Genomic DNA, 23498 nt, shown 5'->3' with positions numbered 1-23498 from the left:
GTGCTCTTAAATATTCTTATGTCATAGGGAGGAATATTTTGCGGCATAAGATATTATCAGGGGTCAAGAACTTTAAACATGATTAGATGATAAAATAAAGTACATTTTCAAGCAAAATTATTTTAAATTGGGACAACATATCTTTTAAAATCGGTTGATTCTGGCTATTCTGACAAGGTCATGTATAATCTCAGCTATACCAGGAAGGTGTGGCAGGAAGATCTCAAATTCAATGCCTGGCCTACATCATGAGTTCAAGGCCAGCCTGGCAATTTAGTAAGAACCTGTACCTGTCCCCTGGTCTACAGAGTGAGCTCCAGGACAGCCAGGGCTACACAGAGAAACCCTGTCTCGAAAAAAACCAAAACCAACCAACCAACCAACCAACCAACCAAACAAACAAACAAAACAAAAGAACCTGTCCCAAAGTAAACAAACAAACTAAAAAATAGGACTGGAAGTTTAGCTCCTTGTTCAAGAGCTTGCTTAGCATGTATACAAACTCCAGGCCAATTTCTAGTTCTGCCTAGGCATACTGTCTATATCAGTAATGAAAGTCACTCCTCTGGATAAAACGAAACAGGTTAATATATACTATATGTTTCACATATGAAAAGACAAGTAAATATTTTTTACGGTAAATAAAATTATGGATTAATAATTCAATTACTTAGAATATATGGGGGAAAAGTAAAATTTATTTTTCTTTATAATATTATAACAAGTCAAAATCTGACTTCAGTAGAGAGTACAGTTTGTATATTTTGTTGTTGCTGCTGTTGTTTTGAGATAGAATCACCTTTTGTGGGCCTGGCTGTCCTGGAACTCACTATGTAGCCGGCTGGCCTCAAGCTCACGGAGCTCCATCTGCCTCTCCCTCCTAGTGCTGAGGTTGAAGGCCTGCCACTTCAATAGGTCAGTCTGATTTATTTTGAGGTAAATTTCAGCTCTCTTACTTGAAAATGAGGAAAGCTGAAGGAGATCTTTGAGAGAAGTGGTATAAATGCAGACCATCATCTTAAATGTAAAGGTCAGACTAATAATAGAGTATGTAATCTGAAGACGGAGGCCAGTACGCCAATAGCTGTACAAAACATGTATTTATATCTATTATTTGAGGACATGAATTTTATTTGGAGCAAAGTATGGTGTAAAATGTGCGACACTCTAAAAATAAAGTAGGTGTTCTTGATGCCAACATTTTGAGATCAGAACAATCTACAATTCACAGATTTTAATAATCATGTTTTTTATTTTGACATTTAATTGTGGCTATCTGTCACAAAAACATGTTTACACAGGTTTTATGGTATATGCATGGGAAGAAAAATGTTTTCAATTTTGTTTTCTAAGAAGGCAGGTATCTTTATATTTGGTTAGACTAGACTTGTCCAGTATTAGCATCTTCCCTACAGGAACTAAGATACTACACCACCTTGGGTCTTGAAGATTCTTGTACTCTAAAGGCCGCCATCTTCTTGTTCTTCCAGTCATTTTCTACAGGAATCATGGGGTGGATGGTATGATTTTTCTCATCAGGACTCATGAGCCATAAATCCCACCTAAACCACTACAGTTTTATATATACTCTTCATGGCAGGGCTTTTAAATGAGCACTCCTTTTAGAGTTATTTATAGTAACTTTCCCTAATGGCATCCCAAGAAAAAACCAGGCTGCCAGCCATTGGTATGTGGGCATTGGTAAGGTCTGTGCATTTTGAGCAGAGCAGTGGACAGATGGACTATTTTGAGAAGTATGTCTTAATAACTGATGTGAATTAGTCAAATCTGTTTAAGCAATAAGGGCAGGGTTGAAAAAAACAGCCCACTCATTATGATTCCTTTGGTATTTATGGCAATAAACATGAATCATGATGAACTCACTGGCTATTAAATGCAGAGGTCTAAGCACTTTGATAGGATTTCCACAGGACTTCACCGTTAACTAGCTGGGTCATTATTCCAATGTGTTACTGAATTATCTTAGCATTTGTGCAGCCGTTCTCCCCAAAATTGGCCATTCCCAGCTGAGGGCAGTTAATACCTTAACAAACTGGTCATTAACTCCGATAACTGATTTTGTGGGAATTATTGCACATATAAAGTACATTCAAGAGTTTATATGAAGTCTTGTCCTCCTTTTCTTTTAAAAGAAATTTACAGCTATAGTTCAGCTGGAGCAGCTAAAGCAGGAAGAAAAATCAGTTTTCTGGGCTGCTCTTATACTTGGTTTTCCAAGCAAGAGGCAAAACACATGCTGATCAGTTCTGAGTTTTAAAATGTTCTTATTTCTTTCATCTCTAAAGTGATCAGGAGAAACGTCACTCGGCCATTAATTTTATAAGACTCTGGAGATTTTCCAATCACAGATCACTCAAACAGAAATGTGAATTTTGAACATTAGAATATAAAGTCAAAGTTCTGTTCTTGCTCCATTTCCCAGCTGAACACTAGATCACAGTGAACGCCCACACGATGAGCCACATTATTAGCCTGATTCTCCTTCCCTTCTACACCCCATGTCCTCGTAGTTAAAGTGGAACACTCCAAGCGCGCCTCTACTAGAACAGTGCAGCACCGAGGTGATACATCACCCGAGTTCGCTCTGAGAATACAGCACGCTACAACTATCATGTCTAAGTCTAATATAGAATTAGAGCTCTTAATGCCGATTAATAATATAGTATGAAGAGTATGCCACAGGTTAAACCAACCTCTCAAAATTTATCTGCAGCAATTATTGAATACAAATATCTTCTATATCAAAATGTACTAAAATGAATTTAAGATTATTATTGAAAATTATTTATCTGGTGGTAGGGATTGAAACTAGAGCCCCGGGCATGCTTGATAAGCACTTTACCAACGAGCTACATCTTCAGTCCTAGAACATCTTTAGTAGATACTTCCATATAATTTTATGCATAGTTCATTACAGCAAATATATACGAATTACTATTTAAGTAGGTTACAGTGGAATTTGGACAGTCCAATTTTCAAGACTGTAGTTCTAGTGGGTGGTCTTTGTTTTGTAATAGACTTACTGACAGCAGCACCTAGATGAGGAACTGAAATGATCAATACAACAACTGAAAAGCAAGAGTTAAGTGGGAAAACGGAAAGCACCTATAGGTTACGATGGTCAGCACAAACCAAGCTTAACATATCAAAATGAGAAATAAAATTGGCAAATCTACCATTATGCTAAAAATCAATTTAAGCTAATTTTATACTAATTATTCCAAGGACTCTAATATTCAAAAAGTAATCTAATATTCAAAACAGACAAAGTTTCATTCTTTTAAATATATTTTCAACCTGTCTTCAATTAGTTTATTACCTTGTTTGTAATTTTTTATTATGTCCAGAGAATACTGTTGCAACTTGTTTGTCATTATCTGGCTCACTTCAGATACAAATGATAAAGACCAAAATAAATCCCTTTAAAAGAACCACTTTCTAGCTCAGAGTGGAAACCAGCCACTTAATGTGCCAAATTTCACCATGGAGCATGGAGACAGCCCAGGCAACATTCACACACACAGTATTGGAACCAGCTGGTGGTACAAGAATCTTAGGAAAAAAAAAGGCTCCTTGATTTAATTGGGAAAACAGGAGGAAGCATAAATTTTACTGCCATTAATAACTTCAAGCATCTTGATATGGTTGTACCTCAGCCTGACTGAGACATGTGCTTTCTGTTAAAGTGTTTGCCACATCTGACCCTATTGTTTGCTCACTTGATCAGGTAAGAAAATGTAGGTTTATTCACAGGATAAATGAGGCTATTCAGTTTGAACAATGCAGTCTATGGGAAGTTGCCTTTTGAAGCAGATGTGTGAAATTTCCTAACAGTTTGGTAATAACCAGGCAAAACCAACTTACTCTAAAAGAATGAACTTATTTTCTTAAAGGAAACTACCATAAGAGCAAACTAATTTCAGATAACTGGATGGGAAAACAATAATCTGACCATTTCCAGTTTTTAATAAGCGAATCTAAAAAGCCCACTTCCAAAGCACTTTTTCTCTTTTACAAAAGAGATACATTTTATTCATTCATTTATGATGTTGTTGGTAAACTGAAAATTATAGACACACACACACACACACACACACACACACACACACACCTTGTATAAATTTAACCTGGTGGGAGAACTTCAAAGATGGTTAGAAAATAATTTTGTCAGCTTTTTAAAGAATGGTCATAAGAAATAACCATATATATATGTGTGTATAGTCACAATTTACAGTCCAACAATACCTTCTGGTGGTCGCCAACAATAAGTGCAGTCAGCTTTGTCTAAACCAGAAAACCCAAACTCCTGAGCTGGATGAAGCCCTACGGGTTAGGAACCCCTGGGAGTACCAGCCTGCCACAAAGACTGCCCTAACAGCACAGCACTCTCACTGAGAGCGTGCAACTGGTTCAATGCACGCTTTGGAACCTAGAGAGCCCAATAACGTTAGTGCATGCACAGACCAACCAAAGAAATTATGACCTGGCTATACACTTTAAACTGCAAAACGAAGGTTTCTGCTGATAGAAGTTTGATTCAAGATTTAAATTATGGAGAAGAAAAGAGAGAGAGGCCAAACAGTAATTTTTCCTGGGTGCAATGGCATATCCTGTGATCTAATACTTAGAGGTCTGAGGCTAGGTTAGCCTATGCAGAAAGCAAGACCACATCTTTAAAAAGAAGAAAACAAGTAAGAAAAAGAAAAAAATACAAATATATGTAAAGTTAAATACGAAAAGCTTCATGCAAATAGTATTGAGAGCCACACCTGAATCAGAGAGTGTGACTCTGAAGGTTACAGGAGAAATGAATGAGTTAATTTTTAAAGTTAATTTACATATAGGTTCATAAATTGTATATTAAAATGCTTAATACAGGCTAATCTCAAATTATGTAAAATATAAATCCGATTTTTAAATTTTAAGAAACATTCTAATTTTTGCTTGTAAATGGATTAAATAGTTATCCTAGGACATTAATTACTTATTTAACGTTTATATATTTATTTTCAGTATTCATTTTTAATATGTGTATCTGTGTCTGTGGGGCTGTATGCACAAGAGTGCAGGTGCCTTGAGACAGAGGCATCAGAGTTCCTGGAGCTGGTGTTACAGGATATGTCAGCCACCTGATACAGGTATTAGGAATGGAACTTGGGTTCTCTGCAAGAGCAGTATGTGCTCTTAACCACTGAGCCTTTTGCATACTTTTATTTGGCCAAGTCTGGAATAACCGGCTTGTTTTATAGATTTGAGTAGTGCTCTTAAACTACCTACAGGGGGCAGACTGTGCTTTTATTTCCCTCCCAAAGTGTTAAGGACCAACGCTTTAGTAAAGAATAATAAAAATAAAATTTTTTTAAAAGGGCACACAAATAAATGTAAAATAGTTTATACATTCAGGACACCATATTTCTTTGGGGGAAACTTCTGCATATGTACTTTCAATTTCTGAGCTTATTCATTAAATACTACTAGTAACAGGTTAAACCAAGCACTGTTCAGTGGGCCACACTTGGACTATGACTCCTGTCCTTACACAATACATTAACGGAAGTGAATTTAGTGAAATATATGGGTAAGATTGAGGTACTACTGTGATGCTAAGGAAGGTAAAATAGATGACGCAGATGGGTGTGGTGCTACCACATGTCACTGTGCTACCACCACCATCTCTCTCCTTTCTTCATCTTTATCACAATGAACATTTGTAGGACTTTTTAATTACAGAATCAATATATAATACTTCTCACATCAGCTAGTCTAAATGTTTTTGGATAGGTCCTAGTTTATTTCCTTACTTTCTAAACAGGATGACAGGATGTGTGAACATGGAGCAGACCTCCCTACCCGTGTCCTCTCCTCCATTTCCCATCTAACCACGCACCGAATACTGACAGTCTACAAAGCACCCGATCATGTTCTAGGTCCTGCGAATACAGAAGTGAGGACCAGTGAGGGAACTATATTCATGAAGCTTACAGTACCTGAGAACTGATGGGCGGTAGTGGTAGTCACAGGTTGGTAGTGCAGCAAGACAAATCAAGATGATTATATAAACTATATGGCAATTACAAAGTATAAGGAAAACAAGGCCAGAGCAAAGTGAAATCAAGATCCAAGGTTTAAAACTGTTATTAAAATTAGGCAGGAAGGAGACAAGAGACTAGGCCACACGAAATAGTAGGAATTGATGTTTCAGGCAAAGGGAATGAGGAGCAGTGAAGGAGCGTTTCCTGTTGAGTTCAGCCCAGGAAGCCATTGTGGCCTCCACAGGAGGGAGGGAGAAAACCATCAGAGATGCCCAGAAGCTGGGAGGTAGAACAGCACACGCATCTCTGGAGAGCACTGCATATCTGGAGGGCACTGCGAGAGCTCTGCCTTGGAGATGTGTTAAGTTACTGGAGGGTTTTGTTCAAAATTTGCGTTTAATTTCCTTTTCTTGCTGTTTTCATTTATTATTTTATCTGGCTGTTTTCATGTGTGTGTACCATGGTGTCTGTTGATTGTGGAGGTAGAAAAATGTGCTGGACTCCCTGGAACTGGAGTTGTAAACATTTGTAAGCCACTATGAGGGTGCAGAGAACTGAACCTCAGTCCTTTTCGAGAGCAACAAATGGTCTTACCAGCTTAACCATCTCTCCAGCCCTAATGATGGCTTTGAGTAGAGGGTTGAACTTAGTTAACAGGCCAGTTTTGCATCTGTGCTAACAGAATGCAGGACAAGCGTGGAAGCACAAGGACCAGGTAAAATGCTACTCAATGAAATCAGGAGCGAGGACTGTGGCTGGGAGTAGGAAAGTGCGGTTACATTTTAAAAACAGAGGGGACAGTTTGGATGCAAAGTAGGAGAGAACAGAAGAATCAAGACCAAATCTCCCAGTTTGGGCATATTTAACTAAAAAGAGGAAGTTATCATTTACTGAAAAGAGAGAAGTCTAGGAATACTAAGTTTATGCACAGGTCGGTGGAGACTGGGAGCTTCATTCTGAGCCTGCATGCAGCAAGTCTTCAACGCTAACAGAGCTTAAGGGTTAGGATGTCTGGGAGTCGTCCTTACAGCGAGTATTCAGAGGAGTGGACAATCACCAGAGGAGCTGCACGGCTAGAACCTGAAGCTGGAAACAAACACCGGGCTGCATTCTAAGGTGTGTAGCCTGGAGATGAGTGGAAGCAGGAGACTGGACGTGACTGGGAAGAGGTGGCGGGGAAAGTCTAAAGGCGCCACAGCCTGGAGAGCAGGAGACACCAATCCAAGGACGAGGCAACTGCAGAAATCTGTTCTGTAGTGTAGACGTGTGATGATGGTGTGTGAGGGATGTTGTGTAGAGGTGAGAGATGGAGGTGAAAACATCCAAGTGTATGGAACAATGAGGATAGGGAGAAAAGGAGGAGGAGAGAGATGGGGTCGGGGAGCAGGCAGAAACGAGGTAATAATGTCCTTAGCTCCATTCTCAGCTCGCGGCCTCTGCGGCAGTGAAAAGGGAGATGCAGTTAAAAGCAAAAGCAGCCTCCCCAGCTTCCCTCAGACCTGTATCTGCTCTGCAGCTATGTCTCCCCACAGTGCTGTGGGGGAACCAGCCCTCCTCTCCAGGTCAGTGCTCCCTGCCCTGTGGTCCTGTCCCTTCTACTCTAGGCACTTGCTCAGGATGGGACAGTGAAGACAAAGTGGAGGGACAGAATTCTCACCTACTAGTATGTTAATCACCGGAATTTCTTGTATGATGCTGACCCTACTGTATTTAGGACCTCTTGACTCCTCTGTCAATTCCATACAGCACTAAGTAATTTAGAAAAACAGGGACAAAGGACAAGGCAGGTATTCTAACAAATGTCTAAAAGTGAAATGCCTAGGACAAATGAGAGGGTTTGTGGCATTAGCTATACAAATATAGAGTTATTAGTAAGAACATGGATGGGGATATTAATAAATGTAATAAAAATCAAAATCTAAGAAAAATCACATACATAAAACCCAAGGAAATATATTCTGACAAAAAAAAAATGTTTTCTAGCTGGGCATGGTGGCACATGCCTTTAATCCCAGTACTCGGGAGGCAGAGGCAGGAGAATTTCTGAGTTCGAGGCCAGCCTGGTCTACAGAGTGAGTTCCAGGACAGCCAGGGCTACACAGAGAAACCCTGTCTTGAAAAAAACAAAAAAAGTCTTCTTAGTGAGATTCCAACTGCAGCTCTGAAGCCAGTGCATTCCTACTGCAGTCCCGGTGCCTGACCTCAGAGGTGCCAGCTTTAACGCACTGTTCCAAGGCACGAGCTTCCAAAGTGAGGACCTAACACTCGGCAAGGTGGCCTCAAAATCACAGCATTTTAATAAAACCTCTATGCAGTGCTTTCCTACTTTATTAAAAAGTGTTTCCCAGTTTTTAAATTCTTGTTTTCTTAGAGGTTTAAAGCTGGTTTATATATGATACAGAGAAGATTTTCAAGGGAGACATTTGAGCCAGCCTCTGTCTAGTGAAGCTGACTGAATCTAAAAAGATATGTAAAATGCAAAACAGGACCACTCTTCTCACTATTTAGGGGAGGGGTGTGAAAGTCATACTGACAGGTGGCAGGTTTATTTATTGTCACAAATGCAAAAATTCACTTATTTAAGATGAGACTTGTATATTTGTTTATGTTTTTTTTCACTTGAATTTAACTTTCTTTAAAATTAAGTTAATATTTTAAAAGCTGATGTTAAAACTCAGAACACTGCTCAATTTAGAAAGTAGACCAAAGCACAGCAGTAAAGTTCTAACTTTACAGAACAGTGTAGAGTAATTGGTGGCACACACCTTTAATAACAGCACTCGGGAGGCAGAGGCAGGCAGATTTCTGAGTTTGAGGCCAGCCTGGTCTACAAAGTGAGCTCCAGGACAACCAGGGCTACACAGAGAAACCCTGTCTCAAAAACCAAAAAAAAAAAAAAAAAAAAAAAAAAAAAGTGTAATTCTTTCAAAGTGTGGCTACTACTGTTATGAAGTGTACACTTCTCATAGCACAGCGGATCAGGTCTCAGCACTTTTCACAGGAACCAGTGTCACAATCAGCCAGCCTCTTCAAATGTTCCCGTTTCGGCTGGGTATCTAGGCTTGTTTTTGTGATGATATTAGTCTCAGACATATCAATCTTCAACTTATAAAACATCTATACAAAGCCACAGAGAATCTCAACAAACACTTGCCTGGTACATCAGTAAAACTTTAAGCCATATTTTCAAGTTATTTTTCAGCAACAGCATCATACATTCCCCAGGGTACCGATGAATGAATCCACGGTGACAAGGAATTTCCATGTCATCTCCCAAACTCGACTATTCTGACATAAGGAAGCACTCTCGAGACACATCAATGCCACATGTCTTAAGGAGTTTTGACTGGAGATTATTATTTTTTTGAGAGTCTGATTCTTACATGAGCCAGAAAACCAATCCAAACCAAAACAAAACAAAAACCCAAAACCCAAAAACCTTTAAACACTTAGAAAGTCGGCACCACCAAAAGCCTAAAAACGCCATGTGAGTAAGGCCAAGCTTTCTATGTCTAACTCGGTTTGCAGATGACCACACCCACTGACAGCAGCAGATGATACACCTCCTAGATGTCAAGGAACCAGACACAGAAGCTCTGGGTGAAAGTGCAGAGATGACAGAAATCGACTGGGTTGAGCAGGAATAAGCAAAAGACCCTTACAAAATACCCAGAAAGTAACAACAACAACAACAACAACAACAAAGAACTCAGTAAGTCTGACAGCAGTCAAGAAAAGAAAGACAAAGGAATATTTATATGCAGGATGCAGAAATTTCATATAACCAAACAAAATTTTGTAGCTATTTAAGAAATAAAGCCTTCTTTTCTCCATGATTAGGAATAGAACAAAACTATCCAAACAAACCAATTTCAGTAAACACACACACACACACACTTAATGATTTTTAACATTTCTTATGATCAATTCCTTCATGTGTCTTTGGTAGTAGAAGAAAGAAAGAAAGGAATGAAGAAAGAGAAAGAGAAAAAGCAAACTTCAAAATTCCTAAACAAAATACTTTAAATGATAAAATAATATTAAAATATTTTTGTTATATTTAATTTTGGGGTCTCTCAGAGCCACACAGGCTCAAAAAGCTGATGTCTTCTCCTTTGCTTTAATGACTATTCGGACTACACAACATTTTTAAGTGTTTGTGATATTTCAGCTCATTCCTCAGTCACACTGTGCGTGGCCTTTAAGGTCAGCCTCACAACAGCAGGGGTCACAGTGCTACATCCTATGCCTCGGAAGATCCACAGTTCACTGTACTTTAAGTTGCCTATTAACAGTAAGAATAAGAAGTTTGAATTCTGGAGCTGTCAAATGGAGACAATACAATTAAAATTGATAACACTTCCACTGGAACAGCATAAAAATCACTTCTGAAAACTTGCATTAAAAGCATGGCCCTAATAAAAGTATCCAAAAACAAGGTTTTTCCATTTTTCTTTCAATTTCATGGAGATTACTCTTGGAACATGCCAATAACCTAAAATAACTTAGTGTACAAAGTGTTCAACACATTAAAATTCACTTGAAAATAAAAAGAAACTTAGGAAAAGATCAGAAACAGTGATATTTCTGAAGGTCTAGAGGAAAAGAAGTCTATTTCCTGCTAAACTTGTTTTGGGGTTGAATATTAAATCAATCAGAGGACATAAAATTAATGAGTACAAAATAATTATCATGTAAAAAATAAGAAAAACACATATTACATATAGAAAGATAAACACTGTTGAAACATGTTAAATTACATATACTAAATTAAATATATATCATATATATACATGCAGATATACACAATTTTACATATATATATATATATATGTATATATGTATCTCATATATTCATGTGAGCACTGTGTTGCAACAATATTAAATACATACTACTCTGAGTCAAAGTCCTAACCTTTTCAAAGGCACAGCTTTGGTAGCAGTTTCTTACTATACTTTTTACATAAGCTTGATGGCCAAACATCAGACATGTTAACAGATCACTGGAAGACTCCACTGGGAAGGTCAGCTTCTTACGCTAGGAACTGAAGACTCAATTATCTATACACATAACAACACAATAACAACTGCAATACCAGAAACTCAAGAATACCCGAAATGCAGTTTCTGTGAGCAAAGCAAAGCAGGACAGTCAAGGAAAACAGGTTTGCTCATTCAGGGTTGCAAGTCCCCTGCGGGAGGCTGAAGACCACCATTACCAGGATGAAAACCTTGGGGAATTTATTTGGAATTCAATTTTAAAAAATATCCAATTCAAATAAGCTCAGTTGTCAGTTTGCAAAATCTCAGGAGATGGAGCTAACACATCATCATAGGGGAGGGCACTCACTGCTCTCCATACGCTGCTGGTACAAAGGAAATGGCTTAGCAGGGGAAGGAAACAACATTCAAGAAAAATACACTGTGCCTTGAAGCCATTCAGAAAGTGTACATTCTTGAGCATACTAATAATATCTATAGCTTTAAACTATGAATTATCTTCAGATTTGTAAACTTGAATGAAAGACAATGATAGGTATTCACACACAGCAGAGCCCGCACGGAGAACCACAGACCACTCAGACCACAAGGTAACTAAAAGCCAGATAAAAAGCCTGGAATTTAGTTACTGTCCTAAAAACATGGGATTAAAATCCCAGTTCCTCTAGGAACAAGATTATCAACCAGTAGCCACCTTTATGGTTAAGAACCTCCCAAACACCCCTGAGGAGCTGGGAGCCAACAGACTACCATCCAAATGAGGACCATTTTCTATGCTAGTGAGAAATCCCACCTTCAGCTGCTGGCCGCAGGCGCAGAAGAAACCATCCTGTGGGAACTATGCTACTCCCATTGAAACTTGTCTGCATGACCTCACAGGACCAGAAATGAGACAATGACCAGCAAAACGACACCCTGTCTGAGACTGCTCACTTACGTATACCTCTTCCCATCCCCTAATTCTTTCTTCCTGAATATGTACTTGGGGCCACGGAACCCTTTTATATATGTCCTTTACGACGTGCTCCACCGATTACATCTCCTCTTGTGGCTTTTCACCATTTACCTCTCTTTAAGTCAGTTAACGTTACATCCTGAAGTCAGGGCTCTTGCCTAAAGCTCCAGTAACAGTCTTAAGTACAGTCACCTTAGTTTATGCTTTAATCATATCACTACTTTAACTTACATAAAAAATTTAGAAAATATATCTGTAATTGATTCTAAGAGACTTCTTGCAAACTGAAAATCTATATCCCCACAAAAATCAGATATTGAAACCTAATCTTCCGTGTGAAGATGTGTCAGCTTGGAGCTTTTGGGAGGTGAATATATCATTAGGAGAGTGCCATGTCTGTTATGAAAGATAACACGATTATAGAGCAAAATGTGGGTAAAGTCTCCAGTAGCAGGCTTCCCACTTACACTCTCTGGTCAGGCACATACTCATGTGAGAACCCACTTCCCAGAGTGAAGGAAACCAGATAAGAGATCACAGCACTTGGTTTCAGGGTAATAATTACAGATACACTGAGGAAAGCAAGAAGGAAGGTGCCTGGGTCTCAGTTTCTCTAAACACAAGCAACAAGCATCCAAAGAAACATCTACTTGGGTGAGAAAGGGAATTCACTCCATAATGCAAGAACCTATACCTTGTGAACCCATAGTCAAACAGTACTGAACAGAGAGCTCCAGGGCAGGTATCACCAGGACAGCGGACTTGCCCTCTGGACTACGTATGGCCGGACAGTCAAGTGATACCTCCTCAGTTAACAGGACATGGAGAAAGACTCTGCTTTCTAGATGGCAGAAGAGTAAATTAAGCACAGATCAGTGATAATGAAATTCAGCAGCAGTGGATCCAGGCTAGTATCTATAGACAGACCCTCTAGACCGGCCTGTTGGTATACTGATACCTAAGACAGAACTGTATCCTTGCTAACATGACCTGCAGCTGGCTGCAGGAGTCTTAGGTGGGTCTCGGTCACATTATGGACTCAACAAGATCTAGGCTCTAGGTGCAATATGGCATTATGCTGTGGGTGTTCAGGACACTGCCAGCCCTATACGCGCTCTAGACCCAGGCAGCATAAATAAGAGAACCAAGTCTACTTGGGAGAAGAAATGAGCAGGTACCAAACTGTTACTTCAGAATTTGATCCTCCCATGGTGAGGTAAGTACCAAGTAAAATCCTATGAGCCTGAACACAGGAAATTAATAAAGATGAACACTGTCTCTTGGCTCCAATAAAGGCTTGAAGTGGCAAACTATTCTTTTTAGGTATTCATAAACTCCATCTTAAACAATATATCAAGTTTGCATTTAGGCCAAGTTGGCTTTGGGCTTCTACAGCAGAAGCATTGAAGATAAGTAAATCAGGTAGGGATACATTGCAAACTCATACTTAGGGTACCATCTAGTGGTGATACAGCAATAGTGACCACAGGCTCACAAGAAAATAAGAATCCTGATTTAGAAATCCTGGAAGAAATGGACAAATGACAAGAGAATGGATTTCATCTAATTGCTAAAAGCATAGGTGTCCATTCGATTCCAATAAACATCAGTAAATTTTATAGACCTGCTATCTCACCACAAGCACAAAACAGGGCCAGAAACTGAGCAATGTTTATGAACTCATGGACAACTTAAAATTGTTACTCTGAGAACTCAAATTCAGGTGAACACACAGGAAGAAGTCAATAAGCTCTTACTTATCAGGCAAAGAAGAAAGAAGGAAACCAAACAAACCCCTGTGCTGGGAAGCATGCTAAATGACAGGAAAATGTGACAGAGGGCGACAGCAAAACACATCAGGGTTCAAAGGCAGGCCACTTGAAAACAGAGCCACAGGAGCCACGAAAGGATTGAGAAGAGGAACTGACTGAGCAACTGTTGGAGTTATTAGACCTGAACAGACTGGAGAAGCCAAAGCAGTAGAAAGTTTATTCAAAGATGGTAACAGAAAACCTCTAAATGTAGAAATAAATTAAACAGCTACATATACAAAGGCCAAAGATTACAAGTGAAAATTCACAAATTCATAAGGTTATAACATAAAACATGTATGCAAGCTTCAAAAGTTAAAGACAGGATTCTTAAGAAGCAAGATTTAAAAAAAAAAAACAAAAACAACTAATTTTCAAAGGTATCCCAGTGATCTGACAGTGGGCACACAACAAGGCCCTCAGAGACAAAGCGAGGGTGGGCCGTGTGATGCTCTTAAGGTACTGGAGGAAAGAAAACCTGACAAAAATAACATCTCTGAGAGCATGCTAGGAGCTAGGAAATAGTTAAAAGGGGTAAAATGGAATATCAAAAAATTCAAAATGCAGGGAGAGTTGGAATATAAGCACACTATTTTATTTGAAGGCAAGAAAGGAACTACAAAGGAAAGAGCCAAAATCCTTTAACAAGTCATATAATGGCTCCAGGTCATCCTGACACGAATAATGACATTAAATTCAAACCAAGTAAACTCTCCAAGTAAAAGACAGAGTGACAATGAAATTTATTACTTTATGTGTAGGAATATTTTATCTGCATGTGTATATTCATCCACGCATGTATAAAGGTCAGAAATGGGTATCAGATCCCCCGGGACTGGACTTACACATGGTTGTGAGCCACTTGCTGAGCCAACTCTCTAGCCAAGACAATGGATTATTTTTAGAGTCCCAATTAAGGCTTACACAATCGTTCACTTGTCACTAAGCCTGACAGTCTGATTTCAATTGCTGGGTCCTACATGGCGGAAGGTGAGAACTAGCACCCGTCAAGTGTCTTCTGATCACCATATGCACCTGTGTGGAATGTACCTGCATACCCTACCACATATGCATGTGAGTGCACACATACAGACATGCTGAAATACATGTAATGAAATAGAAAGGTTAGAAATGGGTATTTCACACAAATGGATTCTAAAAAGCAGTTATCATCTACACTTACATCAGAAGAAGCAATTTTTTCACTTTACATCCTGATTGTAGGCCCTCCTCCCTGTATCCCCCAGTCCCTACCCCTCTCCCCGAGAAGAAGTAATTTTAATCAAAAGTAGTAAAAAGAAACACAGAGAGTCATTCTGTAATGATAAGAGGATCACCTGTTCAAAGAAGAAAAGCAATCAGAAACACATGAGCATCCGACACTGAAAGAACTCAACATATAAGGCAATCAGACCTCAAAGGAGAAACCGAGCACCTTGTCACACACAGATAACATCACAGGACTCAGGTCTGTCCGACAATCAGTGGGCCAAAAAGCCACATTTAGAACAACTCATCCAAGACCTGCAGAATACATACACTGACACCTGGGGTACTCCACAGCATAGCACATGCAGGCCACAAAACAAACCTTGGCAAATGAAAAGAATTACAATTATACCAATATCTTACCTAATTACTACGTAATCAAACTAGAATTCAATAACAAGAAACCATACAATTACTTAGAAATTTAACATATACATCCAATCAACTGATGAGTGAAGGAAGAAATTGAGAGGAAATTTAAAACGATTCTCAAACCAAATGTAAATGGAAACACAGCACAATGTGGGGCACAGCAGAGCCCTGAGTGTGTGAAGAAGTCCTGGGTGGATGTGTGCTGTCCAGAAGAGCCAGCCATGTCTAGAACAAAGTCTCAGACCCATGAGAAGTTGGCAAAGCCTTGTCCTGGTGATGTAAGACTCAGGCGGATAACAAAGTCTTCACATGGCCTGACTGTGAATGTTGACAGTGTGTTCAGAAATGTCCACTGTTACCAGAGTACCCTCTCAACCCACCCAGGTATTGTAGAGGGTCTGATTCCAGCTTTTCTGTGTTTATGAATGTGTCCTTTTCTATCACCTCTACGTTCTAGTCAGGTCAATCCTTGAACCTTATAAGATGCAAAACCATGTAACATACCAAAAGCCAAGGAAGACGAGAAGAGGGAACTTTATAGCAATCAATATCTCTATCAAAAATGTCAGTAAATCTCAAACAACCTATCGTTGCATCTAAGAAATAAAAAACAAGAAAAAAATCAAACCAATATTGAAAGAGATGATCACTGCAGAGATAAATGAAATAATAGATTAAAAAATAAGGGATCAACACAATTATGAATTGGCTTTGTGAAAAGAAAAAACAAAATTTACAATTCTATCTAGATCAAGAAAAATGGAGAGAATTCTTAAGTAGAATTAAAGACAGAAGAGAAACAATTGTAACTGCAACACAGAAATACAAGAAATTGTTATATTTGTATGAACTCTATGTCAACAAATTTAGTAACTGAAAAGAAATGGATACATTCCTGGATATGTATCCAAATTAAATCATGAAGACACAGAAAATCTGAACAGACTAATAATTAGAATCAACTAGGAATAAGATTTTCTGCTATCAACAAAGCCCAGGACGTATGGCTTGACTGATGAACATGATCAGACATTTAGAGAACTAATAAAAATTCCTTCCAAGAAATTAAAACAAGCAAACAAAACAACAACAAAAACAGAAATCCAGTGTTACCTTGAGTTGAGAACTTGATAAATACACAATATTAAAACAACAAAAACAAACTACTGGATAATAATCCTAATGAACACAGATAAAAGTAATTACTCACACATAAAAAAACATTCATTACCATCATGTGATATTCGCATCAGAAAGGCTTGTTCAATGCATACAAATCAATAAAGATGATATACCACATAAACAGAATGAAAAATTCATCATCTCATTGGACAAAACACAAACTAAACCAAAATATTTAATAGAATAAAGTATCCCTTCATAGAAGAAAACTGAGTGAATTATGTGTTGAGGCACTGTACCTAAAGATGAAAGCTACATGCAAGCCCAGATAATAGACTGAATGGACCACAGGAAGATTTCCTTCTAAATTGTAATCATTTGTAAAGTATGTGATCACATATTAGAAAACTTCCAACATTCTACCTTATTTAAATTAATTTTAAAAATACATTGAATTGTCAATATACAAAATGAACAGTGAACTCCTATATACAAAGAGTGAGTAATAAAAAAAATTAGAGACATGAATGATTCAATCTTATTTTAAAAAGGTAAAACGATGCTTGGTAATGAAGTTTAACCAAAGTAAAAATCTTCATAATATCTATAAATTATCTATGAATGAAATTGAAGGATACACACATATATACTCACTCACTTACTCACATACATACACTCACACACACACACACACACACACACACACACACAAACACACTGCATCCTGCAATTCATGAAATGGAAAAATAAATATTACTAATTATCCATGTTACCCAAATGTACAGATTCTCTATAATCACCATCAAAATATCAATGACATTCTCCACAGAACTAATAAAAATAATACTGAAGTTCATATGAAATCACAACATTCTGGCAATCAAAGCAATCTTGAGGAAATAAAAAGCAAGAGACATTACTTGCTTTCAAAACCTATTAGGTACAGTAACTTGAGACTATAGGTTCTGGATTAAAAAAAAAAAAAAGAAAGGAAAATAGACTAGAGGAGAGGAGCTGGGGCAAACCCATGCATCTATCAAGATTCCAACAGAAGGTGCTGAGCACAGGCACTGGATAAGAGCTAGGCTCCCACTAAATGGCACTAGCAAGAACATCGTATACATGGAGAAGAAACTAGACACTTTTAGTCATCGTATACAAAACCAACTTAAAATGGATTAAAGACTTAAGTATAAGACCCACAGCTATAATACTATTGGACAAAACAATATTGAATAAAGGCAATAGCAGAGTAAAAAGAGAATCTACAGAATGGAAAAAAAATTATAAACCTTCTGTTTGATAGATGGTTAAAATCCAGAACATAGAAGGAACTCTAAAATTTCAGTTAGTAGTTAGTAAAATACAATTAAAAGTGTGAACCAGACCTCAGCAGGGTCAGGGTAGCTGGTCATGCACTGGCAGCTGGGAAGCACAGAATGAGTGGGAGGTGTGGCTGGGCTATAAATCCTCATGTCCTGCCCCAACTGGCAGCTTCCTTCAGCAAGACTCCACCTCCTACAGCACCCCCAAATGGTGCCAGGGCACTAAATGTTAGAACACACAAGTCTGGGAGGGGCATTTACATTCAAACCATACAGAGGAATAGTGAGGTTAAGGTGTTTAAGGTCCTATTCCAGTTCATTCTACAACTAGGAATCCTGGGATAGGTCATATTTTATTAATATGCTTATTTCTTTCACTCTTCAACTTTCAGTTACAAGAACCTTGTAAGTTCTTATAAGATCCCCTTATAAGGGTGATCTTTTCATAGACATCTTTTCTACACTAGGTTGAGCTAATAACATGGCAAATGTCAAGAAACAGCACATCTATGTTAAAGCGTACCCAGGAGTGCAGTGAGCTTTGGGAGAAGCCCAACTTGTACCATCTTGTTCCTCAGGCCTGTGTCAAACGAGAGGTTTAAGAGGAGCCGGAGGGTGATATTCAGGAGATCTTCATGCTCACAGGGTATCATTTTTACCAGTTTTTCAACAATATCCATCTCTACCTATAGTGAAAAAATATTTGCATTAGACTACAAAACAAGATATAAAAGGTTACAACATAACCTGTTTCTATTACGTATAACTATTTAAGTACGAATTAGCTTATAATCTCATTTCAACTCAAACGTTTTTATATTAAAATCAAACTTTTAAAAAGGAAACGCTTCACAGTCCTACGTTATCCACTCTCTCCCTCATTCTGCTGCCATAGGTGGAAAACAAGGAACATTCAATTCTTGAAAATCCTGCACAACTGAACACTACCCATCACATCACAGGCCTCCGACAAGACAGACAAGGTCTCATTTGCCTTTCAAGATTTCCTCTGTCTAAAAAGAGTGGACAAGTAAGACAAGTAATAAAAATACAATGTAATAAACAATAGACAAACAAACAGAAGTGCTCTGGAAGCTCCCGGAAGGAGTCATTAACACATCGAGAAGAGAAGACTTCAGATTCAGAACAAAGTCTTAATGAATATAAATTATTTTTCTGGTTAAGAAAAGCACTGCTAGGACAGAATGAAAGAAGCCAGTAGGGAACATTACTCGGGGAATTACAATTGCTTGGCTATGACCACAGGATAAATTATATCGAGATTAGCAGAAACTTAAATCTTAGGCAGATTATGGAGGTGTTTAATATTCAGCTAAGGAAGTCAACATCATCTTATACATAGCAGACTTTTCTTTGCAAATGTAAATCCAAGTGGTGATAGGTCAGAGTAGTTCTTTGGCATGGAACCCCTCTGAAATCAAATGTTCCAGATGATAGCCAAAGACCAGCATTGTAAGATTTTAAGAAAAGAGGCCTCTGGCCCTTTATCTATGCGGTTAATAAGGGAGTTGTCTATGCCATTAATGAAGAACTAGTAATACAAATACCAGTCTGGGACACTAAAGGTAAAACATCACATTTTTGGGCTGCTTAATTCAAGATATTATTTTGAAATCTTATTAAAACTGGGAGAGACCACCAGACTGCAAGAAGTAGCTAAAATTTTAGATTAGGACTCAGCATATTGTGCTTAGTGTGATGAATATGGCCCACCACCTGTTTTAGCACAACCAATGAATAAAGATTTCTTTCTTTTCTTCATCCTGAAAAAAACAAACCTAAGTACTACTGCCATGAAGCTACATCCCTAGCCAATTACATTTTTACATAACTGAAAAATAAAAGCAAATAAAGTCTATTTCATAATACAAGAAAGACAATTTAACAATAAAAAACCCATCTTTTAACACTAGATCTGTAACAAAACCGAAGGTGACATCAATATTCACAAGCAAATCTCTTTGTAAAGACTTTATGTGCATGTGAGTGCCTGCCTGCTAGTCTGTATAAGCATGAAGTGCATGCAGATGCCCAAAGAGGATGTCAGATCCCCTGGAATTGGAGCAGCAGGTGGTTGTGAGCTGCTCGCTATGAATGCTGGGAATAGAATGATGGTTCTCCGCAAAAACAGCATGTGCTCTTAACCCTCAAAGTACATCTTGATCTGTACCTCATGCCATATTCCAACTTAACGCACAATGAAATGACCAGACTAAAATAACAGCAAAACCCTACAAAACTTGAAGGAAGCTTTTTTGAGTTAATGAAGAATGCTTCAATACAACATCAGACCACAACCTGCTAAAGGCATTTTTTTATATGCTGTACTTTACCAAAATCATAACCTTCGCTCTTTATGGGAGAATGAAAAAGATAAGCTACAGAAAAGAATAAAATACATGAAAACATATAACTGATAAAAGCTTTGTGTCTAAAATATATATATTAAAATGAAGTCATAAGTCAAAACAATAAACAAACCCATATGATGTCCACCTTTTTACAATTGCTTTTAAAACTACATGCTAATATGACATACTCTTATGTGCATAAATGAGATGCCAGGTTAATATATTTTATTATATTATTATATGTTTCTACTCTATAATAACTATCATCTAATTCAAAGCATGAATTAAAATTATTTTTAAGGTAAAAATTAAGTTTACTTAAAATATACAGGGAAGAGGTGAGACGAATGCTATGTCGCATTCCTAGCTGAGATTCTACTGGCACTTGATGGATGCTGGGGAGGAAGATGCAGTTTTCTTAGGAGATAGAGCCCTGAGAGCTCGCCCATGTTCCAGTAAATCACCCTATACCATGAGCATACAGGCAGCACTAAAGAGACCCCGTGAGTTACATAAAATAAAAAGTAAAAGAGTTCATGAATTCGGGAAGGAAAGTGGGGTATGGAGGAGAGTAGGGGAGGAATTGGGAGGCAGGAGGAATGTGGGTTGGATTTGATCCAAACATTATATAAAGATATGAAGTTATCAATAAAATCATTAAAAACTTTCTGTTAGGATTGCTTGAAAGCAACAAGAAGAAAATGGAGTTAAAGGGTCTGCACCTGTGATCCCAGCACTTGCTACATAAGGTTGAAGACAGACGGGGCTAAATGACATCTTGTCTCAAAAGACCCCCCCAACTGAACAAAGAAAACCCCCACCAACTAAACAACAATAAAAATAAAGACTAAGCTCTCCCTCTCAGGAGCAAAGCTGAGCTTAGAGAGATGTTTTTAGGACAGGGTTTGGTGTCTGTGATTCTTTGTTCTCTGGGTAAACTCAGAGTGATTGAATGTGCCATGCATGTGTGGTCTAGCTGAGTTCTAAAAGTACTAATTTCATAAGATGCTGTCACTTAAAAGGGAACTTCCCCCATGTAAACCTGAAGCACGTATGTCTAAAGTAAAGCTCTGACTTCTCACAAAACTGAGCACTTCTTATAACTCTGGGTGAGTAGTTAACTTTGCTGAACCTCATTTTTTCTCCCCAATAAAAATGATACTTGATGAGATGAGCTGTTTCTATGATAGCATTGGAAATTAAGTGTAAATATAATATTAATGTCTAGAACTTTCTGATCTATTAACCAGTTCAGGATGATCATAATTATAAGCATTTAGCGAATACACCAAAATCAGAAATACAAGAAGTAAAATAGTTTAAGTAACACCAAATGAACCTGAAAGCATAAGCTATTTTCTTAAAGATATCATGTATATCTATTTTAGCATATTAGAAAATATTTTTCCTCAGAAAGCTTCTATTATCTAGAATAGTAATGATATCAGCGATATCTCCTAAAGAAACTGTTATAGTTGTAAAACATTCACAATTACCTTAGTAGGGTAGAAAGTATGTTTTATCAGAATATCTTAACTTTACAAGGGCCAGCGTGGCTTACTTGAAGCTTTGTACATTACCATGTCATTTTTATTCTCCATAAAAATACTCAGTTTCTTTAAGAATGACACGACCAGAATCAGCAGCTCAAAATTGTCCCGATCAAGAGCCTTCACCAACATGTGAACGATATTCTTGTTCCTCATCTTCAGTTCTGTACGTGTGTCCTCCGCAAGATTCAAAAGCAAGTAGAGAGCAACTAGGAAATGAAAATACACCAGGGCTGAATGAACGGCAGATGGAGTCAATGGCTGAGTCAGTTCTGCTTACCACGGTCATAGACACAGTTCTAGAAGGCTCCGTATTTAAAATTTTTAACGTAATTAAAATGTTCAAGCTTGATCAAATAAGACACAGATATTATGTAATACAGGGAGACTCATACTCCTCTACCTATTCTAGTTTATTACTTTTTTAGTTAACACACCGCATTTTAAATTCTCCATGAGCTTAGAGCTTAATAGTAATTAAATGGCAATTATTGATATATAAGTCAGCCAACAATAAACGGGAAATAATTTTACACATACAAAATAAAGATATCATTACACAAAATCTCCAGTGGCTGCTGTGAGACACGCTGTCACTAGGGGTAGTTTGAGACCTATGAGGACACAAAAGCATCTATTTCTCATATTCAAATCCATTTTCTTTTAGTCACTGCAAGAGTTAAGAAGTACAACTTGCTGGGGCCTCCAAAGCACCAGTTTTTTTTTTTTTTTTTTTTTTTTTGAGGAAGGCAGCCAGGGGTATGGAGTCAGTGGCAAGGCCAAACTTTATTTATCTTTGGCAATTCTGACTATAACTTTTTGCTATTCTAAGGGAAAAAGCTATTGGATTCTGGTAATAAACTCTTTTTGTTAGCATCACGGGATTAAAAAGAAAAAAAGAAAGCGTAATTGTTAGGGGTCCCTTCTCTCTAGCTCTAAGTCCCCTCCCTTACCAGGTGAAAGGCTCCTTAAGTCCTTATCATAGTGCATACCTATAGCTTCATCCATGGACCTGGATATTTTTCTTTGAATACAAACTTGTCCCAAGTCTATATCTCTTTAGTGTAATTGTGAAAACTCACTGTATTCCTTATTGTACAGCCTTTACTCTTAACATGAGGAGTGAGGATGTTCTATTCTTGATTTTAACTTTATTACATCTTTCAAGGTAACAACTAAAACAATCTTTTAAAACTTCCTTCCTAAGATTATTTGAATCAAATCAAAACTTTGTAAAATCATTAATTCACCTAAACAACGTTAGTTCATGAAAGTTCATCTTTATGTTGATCTGCATGAAGTCTACTCAGTAGGGTGGGCTAATGCTCAGGGATCCTTAGACTAGGTAAGAGTGACAGGAAAGGCCTATCAGCTGCAGGAAGCCATCCTGAGATGAAGTCTCTTAGGACCTTGCCTCTCAGAGCTCATCCATCTTAGGCCATCTCCAGCAAGGTCACCTGATTGCCTTAGCCTTTCCTAGATGGCTCCTGACATTGTTGTTATGCCAGACAGGGATTAGGGCAGGCTCTACCAGTTCTAAATAAAATGTCCTTTAGACACCTGTAATAAAGATATCAGTTCCCCACAGAAATCAAACAACTTCCTTTCTCAAGGTGAGAACTGTATAATAGGTCATAGTTTATATTCTGTCTTGACAGGAAGTTTCAT

General features: G+C 38.0%; 1 protein-coding gene across 4 annotated transcripts in view; it reads right to left on the bottom strand.

Moving 5' to 3' along the window:
* Kifap3 (kinesin-associated protein 3) overlaps positions 1 to 23498 on the bottom strand; it is a 154970-nt gene that overhangs the window by 69381 nt on the left and 62091 nt on the right. For all 4 annotated transcript variants that reach the window (XM_006496681.3, XM_006496679.3, NM_010629.3 and 1 more), the window contains exons 9-10: positions 21861 to 22039; positions 18432 to 18594 (exon numbers count right to left, since the gene is read on the bottom strand). In XM_006496681.3, the coding sequence (XP_006496744.1) occupies positions 18432 to 18594; positions 21861 to 22039 (342 nt within the window). The remainder of the gene's footprint in view (positions 1 to 18431; positions 18595 to 21860; positions 22040 to 23498) is intronic.

This window comes from Mus musculus, chromosome 1 (genome assembly GCF_000001635.26).
Source record: "Mus musculus strain C57BL/6J chromosome 1, GRCm38.p6 C57BL/6J".
In the NCBI taxonomy this organism is placed as follows: Eukaryota; Metazoa; Chordata; class Mammalia; order Rodentia; family Muridae; genus Mus; species Mus musculus.
Note: the sequence above shows the minus strand (reverse complement) of the source record. Positions and strands in the feature narration are given on the sequence as shown.